The sequence below is a fragment of the Lissotriton helveticus genome, chromosome 10, assembly GCF_964261635.1.
Source record: "Lissotriton helveticus chromosome 10, aLisHel1.1, whole genome shotgun sequence".
Taxonomy (NCBI): Eukaryota; Metazoa; Chordata; class Amphibia; order Caudata; family Salamandridae; genus Lissotriton; species Lissotriton helveticus.
Window position 1 is genome coordinate 958,515,944 of NC_136071.1, and position 27,424 is coordinate 958,543,367.

General features: G+C 47.3%; 1 protein-coding gene across 1 annotated transcript in view; it reads left to right on the forward strand.

Moving 5' to 3' along the window:
• Positions 1-22,908, forward strand: part of LOC144784156 (uncharacterized) — a 163,706-nt gene extending 140,798 nt beyond the window's left edge. Inside the window, exons 2-3 of the mRNA XM_078662829.1 lie at positions 10,526-11,709; positions 22,711-22,908. Coding sequence (XP_078518955.1) covers positions 10,526-11,709; positions 22,711-22,908 — 1,382 coding nt within the window. The remainder of the gene's footprint in view (positions 1-10,525; positions 11,710-22,710) is intronic.
• The last annotated feature ends 4,516 nt before the right edge of the window (positions 22,909-27,424 follow it).

Here is a 27,424-nt window from a genome sequence, read left to right on the forward strand (position 1 = left end):
CACTCCGCGGAGCTACGCAAAGACGCACTTGCACTCCGCGACCTACGCATAGCTCCGCGGACATGCGTAGTTGCTTGCTAGACCCGTTTGCGCGCCGTTTTTTGTCTTCGGGAGCGCGGTGCGCGTGTTCGGGGCGCTGCCTGCATGCTCGGGATGGCTAGCGCGCTAAGTTACCCAAGAGGTTTGTCCCGCCCGCTTGCGTTCCCTTATTTCCTGTTCCGGGTCACAAGTAAAGTGCTCGGGTTGTGCAAGACATGTTCGGGAACTCGATCTTACCAACAAGCATCCTCGCGCGTCCTTATGACGCTATCGCGCATCCAAATGATGTTATCGCGTTCGCACAGTCGCACGGAATTGTGCGGGAGGGTTTACAAACATGGTGCACACGCGACCGGGAAAAAGCGAACGCAGAACCAAGGTAAGCCATTGCCGCGCACGCGATAATGTTATTCAGCGCGCGAGAACTACGCTACGCACCGGATCGCGGAGTAATCGACAGCTACGCGTTCTCCGCGGAACGCGTAGTTGCCGAAACTCCGCAAGCTCCGCGAACGGAGCGTAGTTCTTCGCCCAGGGTTAGTATTATTGTTATTAGTTTTGATGACTTGTATTGCATTCACTACAATGGCCAAGCCTACTTGTCTTTCTTCTTTTATATTATTGCCTGGAGGTAAACAATATTGAGACAAAGACAAGTTAGTGAATTAGTTGACACCCCAGTCCTGTTTGTTAAGGGTTACTGCTCACCAACCAGAAGGAAAGAAGTTGACATCCTAGGAAATAAATTCTGTCAAGAAAGGGGCCACCGAGAAAAACACTGACACAAACCCTCTACTTTTTTCCACCAAAGAAATATAAACACTGGCTGCCTACTCTGTTTTTTTCTGGGAAGGAGGATTTGAGATCATCCCTGAAACAATGAAGATACCACTATCAGCAAACCCAAAGCAGATGCCTCTCAGCGCTACAGTGACTGAAGTCAAGGCTAAGACGAATGAGTTTAAAATGAAATAGTCTCAGGAAACCAAATTGTCTCAGCAAAGGGAATGAGACGAAGAACGAGGTAGGAACAGAACAAGATGTAGGGTTTGCAGCACAGCAGGATTTTTTGTCTGTTCTTAAAGCAAAGCAAAACCAAAAGAGAATGATGGACAGTGTTGAACGTTGCAAGCACTCACCCCAGTCAACTGATCTGGGTTTAATCCATCATCATTCTTTAGCTCACTCCGTCACCCCAGTTCAGATATGGCCACATGCAAATCAGTCTGACCCTGTGCCTCATGGGAACAGTCCTGCCTGAACTGCCAAGCCATGTCTTCCCTGGACTAGACACAAGCATCCTGGGACCGGTTTCTGGATAATCAGCCATCATCAGCCAGGCTAGCTTGAATCCAGTGGCAAAGTGAGCAAGGCACCCATGTGTGGGCATACCTTGCCAACTTAGGGCGAACAAAGCAAAACCAAAGGGGATGATGGACGGAGGGTTAAACATTGCAAGCACTCACCCCCAGTCAACTGATCTGCGTGTAATCCATCATCATTCTTTAGCTCACTCCACCGCCCCAGTTCAGACATGGCCATATTCAAATCAGTCTGACCCTGTGCCTCATGGGAACTATCCAGCCCGAACTGCCAAGCCATGTCTTCCATGGACCGGACCTATCTCCATTTTATGTGCTGGAATGTGCACACAGGGTCCCAGCTCACCCACCTAAACGAATGGTGGTGAGACTGCTACATTACCGAGACCGCGACTTTATACTGCAAAAAGCCCGGGAGCTACGGAATTTACAGATTGGGAACCGCAAGGTAATTATCTTTCCAGACGATACTAGGGAGGTACAGCGCCAAAGAACCTTCTTCCTAGCTGTTGAACGAAAGCTGTATACTTGAAAGCATTGTACACAAGAAATGAAAAATGTCATGTATTGTCATATAGTTACTTCGTTTCTACATTCTGTGTTAAGTTAGCATGAGCTTATTAAATGTTTAAACGCCATTTTTCCTTTTTGCTTCATTTTTGCACACGACACATAATTGTTTTTATAGCTTTCAACCTAGAAGAGCATTGTGATTTACTTGAGAATAATATGTTATTACTTTGATATCAGTTTTGCTTGGTACACTGTCTGCACAGTGAGTGCTGAAAACCTTCAAGGATAACTCGACACAGTGTTGTTGTGAGATCTGATCTTCGCACCTCCCTAGACATAACACAAATGCAGCTGCTGCCAAAATCTGGCTTTACGTGGGTTTTATATTGCTTTGCGTGGAACACATAGAACACACTTGATGGTGCTTCGCATGCAGAGAGCTGGTGGAAGATGATGTGATCCTCTGCCACTGAGATTTTGAGGTATGGGCCCGCCCTGCTAAAACCCAAATGAGACCTTCATAGATATAATATACTATGCTAGTTAGGGAGGGTGAGAAATAGGTATTGTTAATTCCTATTCATTTCAGCATATTAATATGCTGTCACCATTCGCTTTCTATGGACTAGTAACTATGCTGATAACTTTGTTTCTTATAATATGTTTGCTTGTATTATATAAGATACTGCGTTTGAGAACCCTGCATTAGTAAATAAATATTTCAAATATGCACGTGTCCTCTTTTACTCCACGTTCTGGTTTGAAATGATTATAAAGCGAAAGAGTGTTCATTTGTTTTACGATACCTGAGGTATTCTAAGTTCATGTTCTGGTCTGTCTAAGCATTGGGAGTTTGTTATGACCAATGAGACACTGTAGCTAGCTTGGTAAGGGGATTTTGGGTACTGAGGTGAGTTTTGGGCCATACTAATTCACTGAGGTTCCAAATCTCTATGCACAGTTCTGTAGGAGAACGGAATTCCCGCTACATGGCGACCAACCGTTGGTGGTCTTATATCATGACACTCGAGTAGTATATCATTCAATCCTTAACCCCTTCGCTGTTGTTTCCGGAAAAAGGTGGTGTCGGAACAAACCTACCTATTTGTGAAATAGGTCTTTTCAAGCTTGAATCTTTCTAAAACGGTTTCCTTGAATTACTACCCAGTTGTGCTACAAAGTTTCTTGGTTTTCTTATTTCCTGGGCCGTCATGGCTGCCGTGGACATTCCGCAGCATAGTCGCATTGCGGTGCGCGATCATTTGGGGATTTATAATGTCCCTGTGGAAGGCTTGGCGGTGATCATGGTGGTGTGTGCGGATGCAGCTTACCCATACGAACTGTTTTATTTGTGGGTGACGTTTCCGGCTGTGGACGCTAATTCTGGTGTGTTCCACACATACACTCCCTCTGCTTTACCGAATGAATATACTCCGTACAGGGCACAGGAAGTTCCTATTGATGTATGGCAGCATCGAGTTTGGTTTGGTGGTGCCCTACCCCATTCTTTGACCGCTCCGAGGTTATGTCCTTTGTCCTTTCCAGGCGCTAATTGGCCTGTTTTGGCTGGATTTACTCCTCATCCTCTACACGGCAATTGTAACCTGGCTGAACTGCGTAGACTACATGTGGTCTCTATTGCCGTGATTAGAGCCTTAGTGCATTACATTGGCCGTAATCTTCCGGGTGGAGCCCCGGGGGGTGCGGCGCTTCTGGCCGGACAGGGTGGTTTGAAACTCAGTCCCGTAATGGTCAATGCTGTGATAGGCAAGAAACCCCAGGATAAGGATGATTTTCCTTTCTGGCTTGCCGAGAAATTTGACCAGCTGGAAGCTGTATTTCCTAATATGACTCCTGGTGAAAAACACCGGATTCTAACGCTAAGTTTGCCGAAAGATTTGGCCCCTGAACTCGTTGACTCTGAGACCTCGGGTAAGACTTTTGCGGCGGTATATGCCAGGTGCTACGGCACCCCATCTATGGCAGTCCTGCCTACGGTCCTTAAACGTGTTCAGGATGATCACGGACCGGAGTCTGCGGTTGAGTTGGGTATGCACCTGTGTGGCACCTTTGATGTAGTTTGCGACCTGATCCTTGCTAATGTCAAGGGTGATGCAGTGAACTTTCAGGTGGCTAATGCTTTGGCTGCTATTCCCGATCCCGAGAAGCCCCGACAGTTGGCGAGGATTATAGTTGCGGCTTATAAAACCGTGGGTCGCAATAGTAAGGGTCTTAAGTCTTTTTCTGTTAAAGAGAAGAAGCAGCCCCAGGGATAAGCTTCAGAAACTGACGCTCAGCCCAAGTCCAAAAAACAAAATTGGCCTAAAAAACAGAAACAGGGTAAGCAACAGCAACAACAACAAACACAGGTTTCGCGCCCTGCGTCTCCGTTGCCTGCGCAGACAGAACGTGTTTATGACTTGCGTGATCGCGCGACGATTAAGACTCCTGATCGATTTCAGGCTTCTGATCAACGCTCTCCTTGTTCCTTTCAGGACTCATCGGCCTCGACGACCGGTGGTGGAAGGGACCGCAGGGGTCAGGGTGGTCAACAAGGACGTGGCCAGCCCCCCCAAAAGTCGGTGCAGGAAAGCAGGACGACTCGACTCCGAGGAGACCACAGTTTGCGAAAAAGAAAGTCGCAGCCTTAACAGCGCATCGATATGCCACAGATTGTGAGAACGCGGCTTCAGAATCTGACGTGGGCTTTGACCTTGCTGGACAGCGCGGCGGAGATAACCATAGTCAGAGAGGCCCTCCGTCCACTACTGAAGGTGACAGCGACTGACGTTTATGTTGTGATCGAAACAGCTGATACAAGAGTTGCTCCGCCTGATAGACTTTTTGAAATTGTCCTGTTAATCGAAGGTGACATACAGCGAACCATCAAAGGGGTGTTCTGGGAAAATCTTTTGTCTACATATGACATTTTGCTTTCTGAGGCCGACTGGCCCCCACCTTTTGTTCTCGCAGCTCTGCGAGGGTAGGAGGTTATCCTCCCCAGTTTCGCGAACACAGTCTCGAAAGAGGATGCGCTGCATTTTGCAGAAGGGTTGGCTCTAGCGCTGGCGCCAGCTGTGTACCGCAATCAATGTGGTTGGGATAAATTGTCCCCGTGCCACGAAATACCTTTACGGTCTCAGCCGCAGCCTCAACCTCAATATCCCATTCGACGAGAGGCCAAGGCTTCCGTCGCGGCAATCCTTGAACAATTGGAGTATCAGGGAGTAATTGAAACATGTGTGTCACCGATGAACAACCCCCTTTTTACTGTAAACAAGCCAGACGGTTCTTGTGGCAGTGTCCAAAAACAATATCGGCGTTTGCCTATGGGCTATAAGAATAGTCCTGGGATTTTCACTGCCCGCATAGTCTCTCTCTTGGAGAGAATCGACCCAGATGCTTGTTTGTATGTGGATGACATTTATATCACAGACGACGAACTTTGGGAGCATCTGAGTCGCGTCAACGGAATAATTTGTACCTTTGCAAATTTAGGTTACAAGTTTAACTTTGCAAAATCGCACATTGCAGAGTACACAGTGTTGTTTCTGGGCGACGAACTCAACAATGAAGGAAAAGGTTGGGCACCTCACTTCCTGGAAAAATGCGCTCAGCTGCGCGCACCGACGACACTGAAAAAATGACAGTCTTTACTGGGCTTCTTAAATTTCGGGAGGACATACATTCCGGAATATGCCCAGCGTATCAAGCCTTTGTATGCTTTGATACAACCATCTTTTTCCAAATCATGCTGGCTGCCTGAGGTGACCGTCCTGTGCCTCACAGAAGCGGTCGCTCCAGACGCTGCTCCCCGGTCTGCCTGGCCCATTTGGTATCGTAGCGCCAGTCTGCTGCTTGCTGCCTCGCTGCCACTGTCTAATTTAACAGCGCATCTCAGTCGCTGTGCGAGATTGCACATCCACCACTAAAATTATTTAATTTTTTGACCATTTCGAATCGTAGCACAGGATTGGCTCAGTGCTTAGTTAAGATTTAATTGACTGCTCGTGTTTTTTGCATCAGGAGCGCTGAACTGCCCAAGTGCGATTAATTTAAAATCTTTCATTACTGTGCCGCGCTGCCTGCGATATTGACTAGAACCCTGCTTCGCTCTTGGCTCTTGGCGTGCTGCCATTTTGTTTGTTCTCATCTCTGTTGTTGTTGTGCCCCCCGGACCGGATATCCACCCCGCTCCCCGCCTCCCAGCTGACCCTCCCTCCCACTAATACTACAAGCCCCACTCTAGCTGCGGAGTGCTGTGACCGTCCTGTGCCTCACAGAAGCGGTCGCTCCAGACGCTGCTCCCCGGTCTGCCTGGCCCATTTGGTATCGTAGCGCCAGTCTGCTGCTTGCTGCCTCGCTGCCACTGTCTAATTTAACAGCGCATCTCAGTCGCAGTGCGAGATTGCACATCCACCACTAAAATTATTTAATTTTTTGACCATTTTGAATCGTAGCGCAGGATTGGCTCAGTGCTTAGTTAAGATTTAATTGACTGCTCGTGTTTTTTGCATCAGGAGCGCTGAACTGCCCAAGTGCGATTAATTTAAAATCTTTCATTACTGTGCCGCGCTGCCTGCGATATTGACTAGAACCCTGCTTCGCTCTTGGCTCTTGGCGTGCTGCCATTTTGTTTGTTCTCATCTCTGTTGTTGTTGTGCCCCCCGGACCGGATATCCACCCCGCTCCCCGCCTCCCAGCTGACCCTCCCTCACCCCTCCCCTCCACTACCCACTTATGACAGATGTTCCTACGCGCAGCGGTGACGCGCAGCGAACGCGCCCCAGTCGCGCCGAAGGTGTGCCAAAGGTAAGCCCGTCTGCGCCCGTCCGCGCCTGGCCCGCGCCCAGCGCCAGACCCCCTGGTCCCCGCCATTCCCTGCCCGCTAGAGTCACATATGACGCCGCAACTCTCCTCGCCCTCAACCCCGAACGCGCTCCACATTGCTGCGAAGCCTCCCCTGGACGTATCCACGGCCCATTCGCCTGCCTCTCCTGCAAGTTCAACTGCTTCAGGACCCTCACCAAATTCACTCCCTCCACACACAGCTCCGACTCTAACCGCCTGAAGTGCATCCTGCTCAACACCCGCTCAGTCCACAGACACGCAACGGAACTCTGGGACCTACTCGACACTGCGTCACCGGACATCGCCTTCCTTACAGAAACATGGATGAACACATCATCAGCACCCGACATCGCCATAGCCATACCGGACGCTTACAAGATTACCCGTAAAGACTGCATCAATCAAACAGGAGGAGGCATCGCCATCATCCATAAGAACACCATCAAAATCACAACCAGCTCCGATGATAATCTTGCAAACGCCGAACATCTCCACTTTCAGATCCACACCGACCCTAGGACCACACTTAGAGGCACCCTCATCTACAGGCCTCCAGGCACCCGCAGTCACTTCAGCGATGACATTACCGACTTCGTCAGCCCACATGCCCTCGCCTCCGAGAACTACATTCTTTTAGGAGACTTCAACTACCACCTTGAAAACAAACACGACAGCAACACCACCACCCTTCTGGACAACCTGGCCAATCTCGGACTCAAATAACTTGTTGACACCCCCACCCATGTAGCCGGACACACGCTCGACCCTATCTTCACCTCCTGCAAGCACATCTCCTTCGATCGCACCACAGCTCTCCACTGGACGGACCACAGCTGTGTTCACTTCAACTACAAAACCACCCTGACCCACAACCGCCCACTACCTATTCCTCTGAGAAACTGGAACAAAATCACCTCCGACCAACTCCTCACATCACTCAACCAAAACCCTCCCACCTTCTCACTGGACCCAAACCAAGCGGCCACCAAGCTCAAGCTATGGCTCACCCACAGTGCTGACGAATTAGCACCCCTGAAAAAACACCAGATCAAATCAGCCTGCAAAAAGGCTCCCTGGTTCAATGATGACCTCAAAAAATCCAAGAAGCTATGCCGCACCCTGGAGAAAACATGGAGAAAAAACCAAACCACCGACAACATGTCCTCCCTCAAGGCAGCCACCCGCAAACACCACCAACTGATTCGATCCGCCAAGAAATCAGCATTCAAGGATCGTCTCGACAACAACACTCACAACAGCAAGGAACTTTTCAACATCGTCAAAGAATTCACCAACCCCACGGCAGCATCTAACGACATCACTCCCTCCCAAGACCTCTGCGATGCGCTATCCTCCTTCTTCTTCAACAAAATCGCCGACATCCACAACAGCTTCGAGAATACTCCCGGCGTTCAACCCTCCCCACCCCCCTCAGATCCTACCCCGCCAACTAACAACCTCACCGCCTGGAACCCAATCACCACTGAAGACACCATCCGCCTAATGAACTCCATCCACTCCGGCTCGCCAACTGACCCCTGCCCCCACCACATCTTCAACAAAGCGAACTCCATCATCGCACCCCACCTCCGAGATGTCATCAACTGCTCGTTCAACTCTGCCACCTTCCCGGAAAGCTGGAAACACGCCGAACTCAGCGCCCTTCTGAAGAAACCCACAGCAGACCCCTCTAAACTTAAAAATTACCGACCCATATCCCTCCTCCCATTCCCGGCCAAAGTCATCGAGAAAGCCGTCAACAACCAGCTCGCCGCCTTCCTTGAATCCAACAACTCCCTCGATCCATCTCAATCCGGGTTTCGAGCCAAACACAGCACCGAAACCGCCCTCATTGCAGCAACTGACGACATCCGAACACTACTGGACAACGGTGAAACAGTGGCCCTCATTCTACTCGACCTCTCCGCCGCTTTCGACACAGTCTGCCACAGCACCCTTATTCAACGCCTCAGCAACATCGGAATACATGGAAAAGCCTTGGACTGGATCACCTCATTCCTCGCTGGGAGAACTCAAAGAGTCCGACTTCCCCCATTCAACTCTGAGGCCACTGAAGTCATCTGTGGCGTACCACAAGGATCATCACTCAGTCCCACCCTCTTCAACGTTTACATGAGCCCACTCGCCTCCATCGCGCGCCAACACAACCTTAACATCATCTCTTACGCCGACGACACCCAGCTAATCCTTTCCCTCACCAAAGACCCTAACACCGCCAAAACCAATCTTCACGAAGGCATGAAAGAAGTAGCCGAATGGATGAAACATAGCCGCCTAAAACTCAACTCAGACAAAATGGAGGTGCTCATCCTAGGATCTTCCCCCTCTGCCTGGGACGACTCTTGGTGGCCTTCCGCTCTGGGCACAGCACCCACACCCACAGACCATGCACGTAACCTTGGCTTCATCCTAGACTCCTCCCTCTCGATGTCCAGACAAGTCAACGCAGTCTCATCCTCCTGCTTCAACGTACTTCGCATTCTCAAAAAGATCTTCCGTTGGATCCCCCCCGAGACAAGAAAGACTGTCACCCACGCATTGGTCACGAGTCGACTGGAATATGGTAACACACTATGGCCCCGATGTAGGTAAAATAGATTTACCGATTTTTAATTACCGAATTTTACCGATTCGGTATTAAAAATCGGTAAATCTAAGGGGTGGATATGTAGGAACATCCAGATGTTCCTTTTACCGAATCGGTAAATATCTGTATTTACCGATTCGGTAAATACCGACCGGTAATGCCCCATTCATTCCTATGGGCTTTATAAAGCCCATAGGAATGAATGGGGCATTACCGGTCGGTATTTACCGAATCGGTAAATACCGATTTTGACAAGGGTGCAGGGGGTGTCACTTTGACACCCTCTAGCACCCCCAAAAAAGATTCGGGTGCCATGTGGCAGGCATACCTGCCCTAAGGGCAGGTCTGCCAGTCATATGGCACAGGTGTGCATGCACGCGTGTGCATGCACACCGGAATCGGTATTTTACCATCAAATATATTTGATGGTAAAATACAGATTCGGTAAGGGTTGTGGGACTCAGAAGAGTCCCACCTACATATCGAAATTAACGAATAGGTAAAAATACCGAATCGGTATTTTACAGATTCAGTAAATTTACCGATCGGTAAATTTACCGAATCTGTAAAATATGTGGCCCTACATACCATTTTGTAAATACCGGTCGGTAACGGCCGAAAATACCGATTTTTCGGCCGTTACCGACCGACCTACATCCGGCCCTATATGCCGGAATCACAGCAAAATTACAGAAAAAACTCCAACGCATCCAAAACGCATCAGCGAGACTCATATTAGACATCCCTCTCCAAGATCACATCACCGGACACCTAAAAGACCTCCACTGGCTTCCCGTCAACAAAAGAATTACATTCCGCCTTCTCGCCCACGCACACAAGGCCCTCTACAATCTAGGACCCGAATGCCTCAACACTCGACTGTCCTTCTACAAACCCACCCGCCAACTTAGATCGTCCAATCAAGCCCTCGCCGCTGTCCCGCGCATCCGAAAATCCACCATGGGTGGCAGATCCTTCTCCTTCCTTGCTGCCAAGACCTGGAACTCACTCCCCACTCACCTCCGCCTTACTCAAAACCACATCTCCTTCAGAAAAGATCTTAAAACCTGGCTATTCGACAAATAATGAACCCCCTACCCAAGCGCCTTGAGACCCTCTGGGTGAGCAGTGCGCTATACAAATACCGAACTTGAACTTGAACTTGATTCAGCTATTCTGCAATCTATGCAAGCTGATCTGCTCGCTTCTAAATTCTTACTGACTCGTGATAACCAAACCAACCTGGTGATAAGAGTAATCCCTGGGACGGTAGATTTCACGTACCTGACTTTTAATGAAGGAGACACAGTACCTATTGCTTACAAGTCACACTTGTACACTTCGGCAGAAATGCGATTTTCAACTGTGGAGAAAGTTTTAACGGCTGTGCAGATGGCAATTCTTAAGGAACGTGCCCTGTCACAGGGAAAACGCATGTTGGTTGTTACCCCGTGTCCTGCCTTGGAGGCAGTTACGAAAGCAAGTGTATCGAATTCTGAAGCTTTGCATCCTCGGTGGATTCAATGGGCTGCATCCTTGACGTCCCAGGATGTCATGTTTATTTTTAACGCCTCATTACGGTCGCAGGAGTACTTACAGTATGAATTTGTTCATCCGGCTCCCTTAGCAATGCGACCTTTGGAGGATTTGCATTGCATCATTTACACTGATGGTTCGGCGCAGGTTGCGCATGGCTCTAAACATGCCTACGTTTCCGCTTGCGCCATTGTGGTCGGTGCCATGGTGAACGATGAGTTCAAGTCCAGTGTCGTGCACACGCGGACACTAGGGGACTGCACGGCGCAATTAGCAGAACTTCGTGCTCTGATGCTTGCGTTGGAGTACGCTGATCCTAGTGTGACGACTTTAATTGTAAGTGATTCTTACTACTGTGTCCAGTCTTACAATGAGAAATTGTTCTTTTGGATTCAGAATGACTTTCGTGATTCCAAGGGTAGCACAATGAAACATAAGATGATCTGGGTCCGAGTGGCTGAGCTTAAAGAGAAATTGCCACTTGTGTTTGTGATTCATACTCTCTGCCATCAGCGTGTGGGAGTTCACGCTGTCGGTAACTCGCTTGCTGATGAAGCGGCGAAATCAGCGGTATCAAAGTATTTAGTTGCAGCAGTTACACGGTCCAAAAGTAAAATAGATGATGACATCTTGGCAGCTGTTGCTGCCACTGAGAAGGGAGGTAAATATCCTACGGGGTTCCCTTCGAAGTACAAATACCACTTAAGTCCCGATAAGGTTCCTTATGTGAAAATTCCTGAAGTTGGGGAACGGTTGATTCCCAACTTGGATCGCAGGGCTACATTGATTACAGCGGCTCATGAAGGAGTGGCGTCTGCGCATGCGGGCGTCTCGGCCACTGTAACTCAGCTACAACAACGTTTCTGGTGGCGGGGACTGTACAAACAATGTGACATTTGCCAGCAGATTAAGCCTTCGACTGCTGCGCGTCCGCCTCAGACACAGTTGTACATATCTAATAAACCACTACGATGTGTTTTTTTAGATCACTGCGGTCCATTTTCTTCTGATACTGCGTATAAGTACATCTTAGTAGCAGTTGGTTCATGCACACTTTTTGTGTAGGTCTGGCCCCATCGCAGCGCTGATTCACGGACTGTCATTAGAGATTTGCTTGTCTTTGTAGGGATTTTTGCCTGTGGTACCTTCCATTCGGATCAGGGTCCGGCTTTCGCCTCTAAGGCATATAAGGATGCTATGATTTCGATGGGGGTCCAAGTCAAGTTTTCGTCTCCATACAGACCTGAGGGTAATAGTGTAGTGGAACGAAAGAACCGTGACTTAAAGCAATCTTTGACAGCACGAGATATAGGCACTGTCAGAAACTGGTTGGGCCATCTCAATGGCGTGCAGCGTGCTCTTAATAATCTCCCTAGAAGGTCTCTGGGTGGGCAGACCCCGTACGAAATGCTCTTTGGTATCAAGATGTATGTCCCTGACCTCGACGGTCTAGACTGCGTGGCCCAGGCCACGGCCTTTGACGTAGATAAACATTGCAATGTTTTACAGGATCTACAAAAGACCAGAGACAGTCTTGCAAAGCAACTTTTGCCCTCCACATCGGATGATGCATTGCAGATCCCGGTAGTTGGCTGGCTACCCCAAGTTGGAGAACTGGTTCGAGAGAAGATCGATAACAAGAAAGAATTTGGTCCTTCATATCGTGCTCCGGTTCCCGTCCTTGGAGTGAAGGGCACAAGAACAGTCATATTACCTCCACTTCCAGGTCGTAAGGAAAGCAGGTTCATTTCAATTGACAATGTCAAATTACACAGGGTGGCCGATTCTTCATAGTATAAACACCGGCGGTCTCCTGTCCTTCGATTGTGAGAAATTCTGTTTTGGCCACTACTTCTAATGCTGCGCTAGAAGTGGCCCCCGAGATGCCTGCAGTTTCCAGTCCTTTACTAAGTACTTTACCTGTTAATAACATTGATGACATAGATTACACCTATCCAGCTGACTTATCGATGCCTGATTTGCAGACTCCTTTGGCCAAAGAATCCAGATTCTCATTTGACTCTGTTTCAGCGAATTCGAAAAAGCCCTCACGTTTTGCAATTTGTGCCACTTTGTTTAAAAAACATTTTTTGATTCCCCCTTGGACATATATTTGGCTGGCGCTTTTTTCAATTTACCTTTTTATGACAATTGGTTTTGTGTTTTATTTTTTCCATCTTATCGATGGACACTATGTCGAAGAGAGAACATGCATTTGGCATCTTAATGGAACTTTGGCCCCACTTTCCTCGTCACATTCTGCACACAGACTAAAGAGAGACTTGACTTTTGTTAACATCACTGCTTGGCCTGTTCTTGATGGAATTGTGTGGGATGCAGTTAAATTTCAGATCCATGGCCCGACTGAAGTAGTTAATGTCCCTAATGAACATGGGGGATGTGGTGAAACAAAACATACGTTCTGATGATTGGGATATCCAAGCCGTAGAAGCGCTGTTCTCTGATTTGAAATACTATGCTGCCTTTGATGCTGAGGATTTATATTTAGATTCTGCTAATTATGGTGATTTGTATTGCTTTCAACATTTTGGCAACCATTTTCTACATGAAACTAGTTCCAGAGGGGTTACTGTAAATTACACACAGTGGGAACATTGCCCAGCCCCTTTACAAGGCAGCGCTAGTACATTTTTGAAAAGGTACACATATTTTACAGACTTTAATAAATCAAGTCCTGAGTCGTTTTATTTCAAGATGACCCATAAGTCCATGTCCAAAGTTACACTTACTGATACTAAATTGTTGTATTCGAAGTCCTTTCTAGACCAGTTAGCGGTTGAGGGCTACGAGCTATGGAAGGAAACCATTGACCTTAAATCGGTTTGGGGTTCTAAAAGTTGGCAGGTACAAGGCACTGAGGCTTTGCACCGTGCATGTCTCATCCCGAATCATATGTTGTTTTTGAATTCTACCATTTTACAGACAACGTGCTTTGGATTGGCAACTTCTAAAAAATTAAATACACCTACTATCCCTGATTTGGAAGAATATTCCGGTTGGAATAATGTTACACAGTTTTCCATTCGAGAATTGCAAACATTATTGCACAATTCATCCTTTAATATATCCGGTTTGGATTCAAAGGGTTGGCTGATGAGGCACAGAAGCTCGGATTCGTGCCAACGTCGCTTTCTGAGTTTAGCTGACGGATTTACACAGGTCAGGCCTGATCCCCGGTTTGATAGTGAGCATTCTGTCACCACTTACTCAGTGGGCAAATTGTGTCAGAATTGGTTACAACATTCTACGTTGTCTGCAGTTAAATTACATCTATCCAAGCTGACTGATGATGTAGATTTGAATGATTTCATAAAAGGCCCAGCTAGTGGTAGATCAAAAAGATGGGTTTATGCGATTTACAATGAAATCTGGAAAACTTCACAAATTGAGGCTGCTAAACGCCTTAGAGCAATTGATCAAGCTAATTTGGAAAAGGTGCTTGCAGTTGTGGATAACAGTATTAACATGCTTTCTTCCCGGATTTACACATTGAATAATATTGTGTCTTCAGTTGTTGATATTGTACATGATGAAGTGTCTCTGTTATACCATGGTCAAAATCAATTACGTTCCATTATGCAATTTGCGTAGACCCTGCAGACCCTTAAGGCTGGTCGGGTGCCTTGGAATTACATGAACGTGTCCTCCCTCTTTGCCGCTTTTAATCTGACTGAACAGCAGCGCATGCTTTTAATGCGTGATGCATCTTTTTCAATGTTACACATTGAGAGGTTGGAATCTTTACCATTTTCTGTAGCTGAAGCCACTGCTGCAACGTGGCTTATCCATGGGTTAATCACATTGCCTTTTGCTTTATACAAATTTACAAATTGTATGCGATATATTGCAATAGGCAGATATGAACCGCTAGGTAGCTCCTTTCTCCATGAAGCATGGTCACTCCCTTTTACTTATAGATGTATGAAAGACGAGCAAGATGTTTATCTTAATGGGGAGGAATGCACAGAGTCACCTGATCATTCATTGATATGCAGACACATTCAGTTGCATGGTTCTTGTAACCAGGACCGGCCGAATTTAGCCTGTGTTTTAAAGGGTACTCCGGTTCCCGCAATAGTTCCCACGTTCACTTTACTGGCGAATGGGAGTTATTTACTGTTGAATAACGAGGAATGTTGTGGGTTAATTATTGGTATCGCTTATGTGGTAACAGTATCAGAACGTGTGGTATGTTGCAAAAACGTTCTTTATCCTCCTACACATGGGAATTCGGAGGTTTCCATCTGGCCGCGCATCCCAACCTTGAAGGCAGAGTTCAATGGTATGAGTAGAAGAGTCCTTTTGTCTCAAAAAGAGGTGGCCCTGAGTTTGGCCCGAGAAACATTCGTCCTTCACATAGCTAACACGCGCACAGAGGTGAAAGCGCTTTTAAATACTGATTTGCCATTACATTTCAGCGAGCTGGTTCATCAAATCTGTAATGCCTCCTCCACTACTGGCCTCGCACACTTTTTTAAAATAGTTAGCAGTGGTCTCGTGACTTCCTTCGAAAAAATATTTGGAGTGATCCCTGCATTCTTCCATTCTATATTTTCAAGCCTGTTTGGTGGCTTTCCAGTTTCGCTGGCATTGGCTGCAGGAGTTCTGGTGATATTTTGTTTTATTCAAAATGGATGCCCGTCCTGCGTTAGGGGCAGCTCAGCCCCTCCTGCCGCTGTTTCGTAACCGGATGTTTGAATACTATGCCGCACTGCCGCTTGCGACTTTAAGCACGGCATTTGGATTATCGTTTCGATTTTCCTACTTTACATGTGTCCAGCCTGTGTTTCACTGCCTGAGCTGCGATTTCGACTGGGCCATTGATTTGTGTCTCTGCAAGACGGTGTCTCCTGACGTCGATTTTAATCACCTGATGGGTCCCGTAGTGGCTCACGAGTTGATTTGTTCTGGCGAAAGGATTATGGCCTTGGCAGCGATGCATGGACTATTGGGTCCTTGGAACATACTCGCAGCAGCGCAAGATTTCTTAGCACAGAGCTTCTTTGAGAACCCACCGAGTTGTCCTCTGATGATGCTAGAGACTCCGGTGCTGGAGGAGCACGTATGTTCTTTCCCATTATTAAATTGGATGACTGAACTGTTTTCGGATGATGACAGTGATTTCATGCTGGAGGCTGTTGCTGCATATTTTGCATATTCACTCCTGTCCTAAGAAGACTTTTGAACTTTTTGCTAATAGCACGTTCCTGATTGCATTTTTTTATTATTAGTTATGAGAGTTCTTTATCAGTTACGAGAACAAAAGTTTTTTAAAGCCCCGGCCTATTGACTCATATAAAAGTGGACCGTGCATTTTAATGTTTAGAACTTTTTACTTTGACCGATGTGAGGTAATCTCATCTGTTTTTGGCAATAACCTTAGCTCATTCACGTTGGACTCTGCTTTCATGTTATGCCCCTTTTCTGGTCTTACCTTACCTTATTGTGACCGTGCTCGGATCATTGGGGGGGTGTCATATAGTTACTTCATTTCTACATACTGTGTTAAGTTAGCATGAGCTTATTAAATGTTTAAACACCATTTTTCCTTTTTGCTTCATTTTTGCACACGACACATAATTGTTATTATAGCTTTCAACCTAGAAGAGCGTTGTGATTTACTTGAGAATAATATGTTATTACTCTGATATCAGCTTTGCTTGGTACACTGTCAGCACAGTGAGTGTTGAAAACCTTCAAGGATAACTCGACACAGTGTTGTTGTTAGATCTGATCTTCGCACCTCCCTAGACATAACACAAATGCAGCTGCTGCCAAAATCTGGCTTTACGCGGGTTTTATATTGCTTTGCGTGGAACACATAGAACACACTTGATGGTGCTTCGCATACAGAGAGCTGGTGGAAGATGATGTGATCCTCTGCCACTGAGATTTTGAGGTATGGGCCCGCCCTGCTAAAACTCAAACGAGACCTTCATAGATATATTATACTATGCTAGTTAGGAAGGGTGAGAAATAGGTATTGTTAATTCCTATTCATTTCAGCATATTAATATGCTGTCACCATTCGCTTTCTATGGACTAGTAACTATGCTGATAACTTTGTTTCTTATAATATGTTTGCTTGTATTATATAAGATACTGCGTTTGAGAACCCTGCATTAGTAAATAAATATTTCAAATATGCACGTGTCCTCTTTTACTCCACGTTCTGGTTTGAAATGATTATAAAGTGAAAGAGTGTTCATGTGTTCCACGATACCTGAGGTATTCTAAGTTCATGTTCTGGTCTGTCTAAGCATTGGGAGTTTGCTATGACCAATGAGACACTGTAGCTAGCTTGGTAAGGGGATTTTGGGTACTGAGGTGAGTTTTGGGCCACCCTAATTCACTGAGGTTCCAAATCTCTATGCACAGTCCTGTCGGAGAACGGAATTCCTGCTACAGTATATGGTACAAGGAAAACTGAATAAAGATTGTTTAAAAAAAAGGGGGGATTACACTCCTAAATAACCTGCTCACCCCCTTGGTAGCTTGGCACGAGCAGACAGGCTTATCTCAGAGGCAGTGTGTAAAGCATTTGTGACCACATACAGTAACCCAGTGACAACACTACAATGCACACCACACAAGGTTTTATATCAAAAATACTTTTTTATAGATATACCACAAGACCATAAATGACAAAAATACACAATGCTGTTACTTTAAGATGGTAGTTTTGGCTTAGTTCCGTTCAGGTCTTAAGATGCGACACTTTGCGTCAATGTACCTTACGATGCGTTGTCCTTCCACAACAAGTAATGTTGCAGCGATGGAAATGCGGCAAAGTTCGGGTGCAAATAAATAAAGATGTGAAGCTCTTCCAGATGCGGCATGCTTCTGCGGGAATGCGAGAAGTTCTTTGTTCGATGCGTGGACTGCAGCGGCGACACCCTTGTTCAGCAATGCAACGGCAACAGCTTAATCTGTGACACTCTTCTTCCACGTTTGCGTGAAGCTTCCGCACGATGCAACAACTACAGCGGCGACATCCTTGTTCAGAAATGCGAGGGCAGCAGCTCCGACGGCAGCGCCCTTCTCGGGGGATGCGAGGCGCTTTCCTCGATGCAGTGCAATACGCCAGTTCCAGTGGCGACACCCTTGTTCAGAAGTGCGATGGCAGAAACAGCGACATGCTTCTTCCTTGTTGCGAGACTCTTCTCTCGATGCGGTGTAATATGACAGCTCCAGCAGCGACACCCTTGTTCAGAAGTGCGACGGCAGACAGCAGTGACACACTTCCTCTTCGTTGCGAGGCGCATCTCTTGATGTGGTGCAGTGCGACAACTCCAGCGGCGACATCCTTGTTCAGAAGTGCGACGGCAGCAGCTGCAACGGCGACATGCTTCTTCTTCGATGAGTCGCGCTTCCAGCTCCTTGCGACACGCAGTCCCTCAGAAGGGCCAAAACAGCAGCAGGCACTTCCATAAGAACTCTGGGGAGCTGGGGGTTGAAGTCTGTTGTCCCTGAGACTTCAGCAGGAGGCAAGTTCTATTCCAAGCCCTTGGAGATCCTTCACAGGTTGAAAGCAAAGTACACAAAGTTCTTTCTCCTCTTTTTGGCAGTAAGGCAACCACTGCAGGCCAATCCACTAAGCAGCACTTCAGCTTAGGAATAGTCTCTCCTCAGTTTCTTCAGGTTCCTCTCGTCAGCAGAGGTTTCTTCTTGTAGTCCAAAAGTGATCTAATTTCTTAGGATCAGGGTTCCAATATTTATACCCCAAAATCCTTTGTCCTCTGGGAGCAGAGGGGCTTTTGCCTAGTCCAAACCAGTTCTGGAGCACTCTGTTTACATGACTCCTTCTTTCCTTTCACAGTGCAGGGCAGAAACATCAGACGCTCCACAGGAGGTGGAGCCAGCATTGTGGAGGGAAAGCACAGCCCTGGAGAACTTTGTTGACATGATTCCTTCCTTCCTTTCACAGTGCAGGGCAGTGACATCAGACACACCAAAGGGGGTGGAGCCAGCACTGTGGGGGGCAGGCACAGTCCTATTCAGGTCCCAGGTGCAACTCTCCCCTCCCATCTAGAGGAAGATCTCTCTATTCACCACTGGGCGGACTCATCCTGTCTCCTGGAATCCCCCAGCCCTGTCACTCAAGCTCCAGACAACGAATACACAACCTAGCAGAGGCAGGCTTGGAGAGTTAGACAAGAAAATACCTACTTTCTAAAAGTGCTATTTTCAAACACAGAATGTTAAAATCAACTTCACTAAAAGAAGTATTTTATAATTCTGAGTTCAGGCACACTAAACTCGAATTTCTACCATGTTCCCTGAGTCAGTTAGGATTATAAGATGTAATAATCTAACTGCCCATTCTGTCCTATGGAGAACAGATAGCCTTGCAATAGTGAAACACGAAAATGGCTGTAATTCACTATTAGGACATGCCACACACATCAGGGCATGTCCTACCTTATACTTACAATGCACCCTGCCCTTGGGCCTTCCATAGGGGTGTTTGATATGAAGAAAAGGGAAGGTTTAGGGACTGGGAAGTGGGTGCACTTTCCCAGTCAACATGCTAGTACCAGGCTGCACACAGGCTCTGCAATGGCAGGCCTTAGAAACATTTTATAAGGCTGCTTCTGTGGGTGGCACAACCAGTGCTGCAAGCCCACCAGCAGAATTTGGATTTACAAGCCCTGGGCACACTCAGTGCACTGTACTAGGGTCTGACAAGTAAACCAAACAAGCCAATCATGGAATCACTAATCCATACATCAATTTACAATAGGGAGAGTATATGCACTTAGGCCTGATCAGCAGTGGTAAAGTGCCCAGAGTCATAAAACAGCCAACAACAGGTCAGAAAAAAATAGAGAAGGAAGGCAAAAAGTTCAGGGATGACCCTGCAAAAAGGGCCAAGTCCAACAATGAACTAGGCCACAATTTACAGATCACCTGTCAGAGTATTTCTACACATTTTAGCCATTCCTTCAAAGCCCTGAAGCTCCTGCGGATTATTCAACATGCTTATATAATCCCTGCAAAAGCCCTCATTCAAGAGTTTCTGACCTCCACATTATACATGCTACAATACCTTTTCGAGGAGTCCTTATCTTTAAATGCTTGTTTGCTACAAAGGGGAAGAAATGCTACATCTGAAGCCAAGTCAACGAATGTTGTTAAATGGATGGTTGATCAAAATGCTTACATCCTTTGCAATTTTAACATGAGAATTCAACATGGAAGAGTGTACCGCTATTTAATCCTTCCCATTGTTGCATTTTGTTGCTTCTGTTGCATGCACATTTATGCTAGGTGGAAGAAAAATTTGCCAATTTTAATGAAGAAGTAGCTGGTTTGGTCAACAATTTAATACTTTGCCTTGATACAAAAACCAGGCTGTTATGCGAGGGAATTTCTTCAGAAGAGTACAACTGCGCCACTATACTGGATCAAGGGTGCAAATATAGGTTGGCAACTTACTTTCCTTTTTTAACACCGAATGTCTCCATTTATAAGAAATAGATAATCAAAAAAGTTGTGTACTGCGGCTAGAAGTCGGCAGGCTGGAAAAGAATTACCTAGCAAACCCTGTAGCCAGTGTATCCTCTCAGAGTTTTTTCACTACAATTTGTGCCCTTGCCATGGTCTGTAGGACCATTCTGTCTCAGTAAAACATGGCGAGACTCATGCTGAGCAAAACAAATAAAGATTTCAACCCTAAAAATAATCAGACTCCACAAGACAACAGAGGCCAGGGAAAATTCGAATTGGTGCGAATCCACTGTGGCAAATTCAATTCTGCAAGTTCTAAAGAGATATCTGTACTACTTATGGGTCATCAAGGATTGTTATATTTCTCCTCCGGCTCAGCTCAGTATCAGAGCCCAGGCCTTTTGTGACCCAGCTGTGCCAAGTTAATTATATATCTCTCCAGCACCAGGAACGCAGGCTCCCCACTCAAGGGGAGCCATTAACTGTGCTTCACTTAGGAGGAAAGAGGTGGGATAGAATGCTCTGTGCCAATCAATCAGATGTCACACTGTACCAGGGATGGGTCTGCCCCAGCCAACTAAACAAATGAGGTAGCCCATACCTCTGGAGCCAACATAGGAGGGGGATCCCTCTGAAGATTTGGTGAGCATAGCCGTGGCACTGATGTCAGTGAGGGGCGAAGGAAAGTACTCCCAGTGGCCAGGAATCCCCATTAGGAGTGAAACAAGCCCAAAAGCATGTTAAACCGTCCATCAGGCCCCAAGATGGGAAACATCCATCACAACGCATTTTTTACGACGCACTACCATTACAACGCAGGATTTACAACGCAAGTCATTACAACGACTTGCGCTGGAGGGCGCTGTAGGATAGGGAATAGTTTAATTTACTATCCAAAACCTTCACTACTATCCACGGGGACTGGAGTTGGAATAGTAAATTAAACTATTCCACTATCCAGCACCCCCCAACGCAAGTCGTTGTAACGACTTGCGTTGTAAAACCTGCGCTGTAAAGGCATGCGTAGTAAAAGCATGCGTTGTGATGACATACATCCCCCAAGATATCAGCAGGAGAAGGATTTTGGCCTTTGATCCCCAGCACGATCCCCGAGCGCGTGGAGCTCCACTACCTGGCTGTTTTAAACTGGGAACAGCCTTTAGGACGATGGTTTTACTATGAACAGCAATTATCACACATATTTTACTCCGTAGTTACGGTTACTACGCATGCCACAACATCATAGGTTTTGACCACGCAAATCCTGCAGACCAAACAACAGAGCTTCCATTTTAACCCTGCAGAGGAAAAAAAATAAAACTACCTTTCTTTTTTGTTGATTTGCTCTGTACAAGGGGCCTCATTTATGAGGCCGTGCGTCACTTTTACGCCGCCAGTGTGTCTCTTTTTGTGACCCACCAGCAGCGTAAAAAATGTGCCTTGTTGCACCATATTTACAAAGTGACGCATCTAGGTAGATGCGTCACTTTGTAAACCCCTGCGCTACATTATACCTACGCCTTGTATAATGTATGCAGGGGTGGGCGTTCTGACTCAAGAAAGGATCTTAGAAGTGACGCAGTGAAATCTATAAGATTTCACTGCGCCACTTCTAGGACATCCAGTTTCACAGAATCACTTGACAAAAAAACATAGCACTCCTCTCACACTTCAAAAATTAATAATAAACACTTTCCTTTTGTTTTATTTTTTACATTATTACTTCTTTGGGTGTGTTGATACTCTGGTATTGTTTTTAAAAAGCTGTAGTATGAAATGTCCAGTAGGTGTCAGTGTTACTCAGTGTGTGAAACTCTGGTACTAATGGAGGTCAGCGGCGTCATAGTAGTAGGTGAGGTATAACTAAAATATATTATGTATTTGTAATGTTAATTTTTCACAATTAACAGTGTGACTGAACCTTGAATTTATGTAAAAAATTGTAGCCTTTTTAAACAATATGTCAAATATAGAGATTAAAGCATAAGTGTAATTTTTATAACAGCGTTTTTAACATTGTATGGACTAATCAACATTGCAAGTTAAAATAACACTTCAAAGTACTATTATTAAATACCAGAATTAAATATGTGCGTGGTGACAGTGTGCATGCCTGTCATTTGCGTGGTAAGTGTATTTGTATTGAAAGCAAATGTAGAATCGACCTAACGGTAGTCGTGCTCCCTATGCCAATGTACCGGTGGTAGCCGGAAGCCACTGTAATGTTGTATGCAGTTTAGTAGCTGGGATGGGAGGAGTCTAGGGGTTGAGGGAAGAGGAGGAGCAAGGACAGGAAAGGGGCAGTTAGAGTGGCGACAGGGTATGGAACAGAAGCAGAAATAAAGCTCTTCTAAATATATACTTTGTCAGTCGTTATTGCCATCACGACATGACAACTGGCGACGAGGGTGGGATACAAGTGACCTGCTAGCCCCGCTGAAGAGCAAGAGCGAGAACTGCCCTGTCCCGGACACCGGCAAGACGTGGTCGCTGCTGCCCCGAATTGCCGCCGCCTACAGCCCGAGGCCAGCGGTAGAGGAGTCGTCCCACGACCAGGAGATCGTGTGAGGCCACTCCGGAGCAGCGGAAAAGGAAGCGCTGCCCCTCCGGTGTCCGGCGCGATTTTCGCGCCAAAATCGGGAGTGCGTCCCGAAGACCGAATTGAGGAGGAAGGAAATGGGAGCCCACCCCAGCCCTCCTGAAGCGTCCTGCCCAAGTGAAGAGCGCAGCACGAGGCGAGTGAAGCCTACGGAGGCGCCAGAACAAAAGCGCCGACTTCGCCGACATCGGGTCTCACCCCCGATGCGTGAGGAACGGCACGCAGCGAACGCAAGACGCTGGAGCTCGCCCCCGGCCTACCTGAATGGTGGAAAGTGGCCCAGGAGTGAAGGAGGAGCTGCCAAATCCCTGCTGTCGGGAGGAAAAACCCTCGGTGAGTGCCCAAAGAGACTGAGTGAGATTGATGCTGCAAAGGACTCAAACCTCGTGGGTGAATGGTGGCGGCCATCTTGAAGTCAGGCGACTGCAAAGGACATCCCTGTGAAGTGAATGGGCGGCCATCTTGAAGTCAGGCATCCCCAGAAAAGGTAAAAACAAGCATTGGCAAGTGCAAGTGAGAATGCAAAACAAGCATTGGAAAAAGCAAAGCAAGCATTGAAAGGCCAAGACAAGCACTGAAAAAGGCACAAACAAACATTAGCGAGTGCAAATACAAAAGCAATACGAACAGTGAACATTGTAAGGACGTACACTAGTCAAAGCAATAGTGCAGAAGTGACACGTCGATTCCGCCATGGCGCAGTCACCCGTCAGGAATGGAGGTGATGCTGCAGCGGCTGCGGCCACCCCAGTTACGCCCATTGTCTCGCATCTACGTTCCCCAGAGCCACTATCCCTGGTGGCTGGTGGAAGTATGGGCCCTCCGTGGCAGGAGTGGCTGGAGGACTTTGAAGACTACCTAGAAGGGTCGAAAGTCACAGGAGACCGAGACAAGCTAATTGCGCTTCGCAACCTGGTCGGCTAAGAGATCGGGAAGGTTATCAAAGAATTACCAACGGACGACAAAGGGTCCTATGATAAAGTACGTGATGCACTCAACAGAAAGTTTGTGCACAAGAGAAACGTGGACTATGAGAGATATGTGTTTCATCAGGCACGGCAAGATAAAGATGAGATGATGAGCACGTTCATCGCACGTCTGCGCCACCTGTCGCAGTACTGCAAGTTCGACTCCTTTTCAACAGAAGACGCCATCCGACTGAGAGTTATCGAGGGCTGCCATTCAGAGACCCTCCGCAGACGCCTACTACGGAAGAGTCATGATCTCGACGAAATTGAGGAGATGACAAGGGTTTATGACCAGGCGGAAGAACACGCCAAGAACATGGAGACTGGTCGAAGCGACAAGAAGGAAAAGGCCTACTGGACACGAAGCTCCAGCAGTCGGAAAGGATCAAGTGACCACCAGAGACGGTCTGGTCCAGTGTCCCGGCGTGGTTATCAAAGTCATCGATGACATGAAGCCAGAAGAAGAGAAAAGAAACCGGATCACAACAAAAAGCCTGAACGTCCACGGAAATGTTATAGATGTGGGTATGATTTTCCACACGCAGACTCCTGTCCCGCAATGGGCCAACAGTGTTGAAAATGCGGGCGCATGAACCATTTTGAAGTAATGTGTGGGGCTTTCAACAAGGAGAGAAGGAGTGAGACAACTAGATCCCGACCGGAAGGAAAGAGACACTACGCCAAAGCTATGCAAGATCGGACACCGTCGTCGTCCGGATCATCACGCTCCAGCAACGAGTCACAAAGATCCCAATGGACCAGAAGATCTTCGTCAAGAGACTCAAGATCAAACTCGAGAGAAACGACATATACAGATGAATATATATGCATGGTAGCTGACCCAGATCAATTAAAGAGGTATCCTCCATTGGACATTGAAGTGGGGACCCATGCCACCAAATTTGTACTTGACAGTGGGGCTTCACTGAACTACATGCCCGTGACCGAATACAAGAAAATGAAGCCGCCACCGGCTTTGAGCCCCGCGCATGTCAGGGTGTTCACCTGGATGGCAAGAAAACCACTCCCCTGTCTGGGCAAGTTTGCAACAACACTCAAACATGAATCCACGACGATACAGGCCTACATTCACGTCATTGAAGGACCAGAGGCTGACTGCCTCCTCAGCCTGCCCACACCGGAGAGACTTAGGCTGGTAGAAATACTATATCGAGTACAGGCCAATCCAGACATCGTCCGAAAATTCCCGAAATTATTCAACGGACTAGGCAAGATGAATAAGTGCCTAATTCAATTACACATAAATGATCAGGTGCGCTCCATTGCCCAACACCCAAGGAGAGTACCTTTCCACCTTCAGCAGGCGGTAGAAGACGAGATTCAGGAACTGCTTCAGGCGGATATCATTGAGAAAACGGATGGTCCCACACCGTGGGTATCACCGGTCGTGATTGTTCCCAAGAAAGGCACCCCATAGAAAGTAAGATTATGTGTGGACATGAGGCTTCCCAATACAGCCATAGAACGAGAGAGACACCCAGGACCACACCTGAGTGACATGATAGCGGCCTTAAATGGGGCCCGGGTATTCTCGAAGCTAGACCTCAACAAGGGCTACCATCAGCTTGAGCTGCACGAGAAATCCCGATATATCACAACGTTTGCGACGCACCTGGGCCTATTCTGATACAAGAGACTAAACTTCGGTATCTCCTCGGCAGCCGAAATATTCCAGGAGACCATACGTCAAACCATCAGGCACATCCCGAATTCACTAAATTACAGTGATGACATACTGGTCTATGGATCCAACACCCAAAAACATGACCAAGCCCTGGATTGAGTGTGCCATGCTCTCCTAGAGGCAAATTTAACTTTGAACAAAGACAAGTGTGAATTTCACCAATCCACTCTCAAGTTCTTTGGCCATTTGTTCTCAGGGGCCGGAATGAAGCCTGACCCCGAGAAAGTCACCACTCTCAACACCACCAAGAGTCCTCAAGACGTCAGTGATGTTCGATCATTTCTTGGAATGGCCAGTTACTTCTCCAGGTACATCAGGGACTATGCGACCATTAGCCATCCACTTCGTGCGCTCACGAAACAAGGACAACCATTCGAGTGGAGCCCTCGGTGTGAGAGAGCTTTCCAAGAGATCAAACAAGCGGTGGAGTCGGCAGACAACTTGGCCTACTTCAACACCAAGCGGAAGACAGAAATAACAGTAGACACCAGTCCTGTGGGTCTAGGAGCCATTCTAGCCCAGTATGACAATGACACGGACAAGCGTCATATTGTGGCTTATGCCAGCCGCAGCCTGTCTGACACCGAAAGGGCCTACTCCCAACCCGAAAAGGAAAGCCTCGCGGTGGTGTGGGCCTGTGAACATTTCCATGTGTTTATCTTCGGCAAGCACTTCACCATGATCACCGATCATCAGGCTCTGGTCACCATCTTTGGCAACCCCAAAGCCAAGATGCCGCCCCGCATTGAAAGATGGGGTCTGAGACTGCAAGAATATACGTTCACCATCATTCACAAACCCGGGAAGGGTGAGAATCCAGCGGACTACATGTCCCGACACCCGCAGGCATCTCAAGAGTCATGTCCCTCGATAGCTGAGGAATATATTCACTTCGTGACAGATGTTGCCCGACCACCGGCAGTCCCAATGGACGCCATCAAAGATGCGACGGTGCAAGACAAGATTCTGCAAAAGGTAATACGCCGCTTGCGCACGCATCGTTGGAGACACCAGAGTGAGGATGAAGAAAATGATCCTCAAACACGCCAAGAAATGGAAGCCTTCCGACACGTCAGCGAGGAGCTGTCAACCACCTCAAAGGGGCTCCTACTGAGGGACCATCGGATCGTAATCCCAAGACAGCTATGACAAGGAGTAGTCAACCTCGCTCACGAGGGCCATCGGGGAGTAGTCGCCACCAAGAGAGCCTTGAGAGAGAGGGTATGGTTCCCGCAACTGGATCAAATAGTTGAACTCACCTTGAAAGACTGTCCTCAATGTCAGCTGGTAAGATCCGGAGAACCTCCAGCTCCTCTTCAAATGACTCCATTACCAGAAGGGGTATGGCAGGAACTGGCCATGGACTTCTATGGACCCCTACAATCAGGCCGGTATTTGGTGGCTATCATCGATGAATACTCAAGATTCCCGATAGCTCGGTTTGTGCCCTCCACAAATGCGTCCAACACAATTGCCGTGCTGGACGAGGTATTTGCTGCATGGGGTGTTCCCAAAGAACTCAAAACAGACAATGGTCCACCATTCAACAGCCATGAGTTCCATGAATTTGCGAGGCACCTAAACTTTCGACATCGAAAGGTTACGCCATTGTGGCCGCAAGCCAATGGCACCATTGAAAGATTTATGGCCACACTCAAAAAGACATTCCAACAAGCCACGGTCGAGAAAAAAGATTTGCAAACGGCGCTCAATGAAGTACTGAGAGCATACAGGACCACCCCACATGCCACCATTGGGAAGTGTCCTGCCACCCTCATGCTCGGGCGACCTATCCGGACAAGGATCTCGACG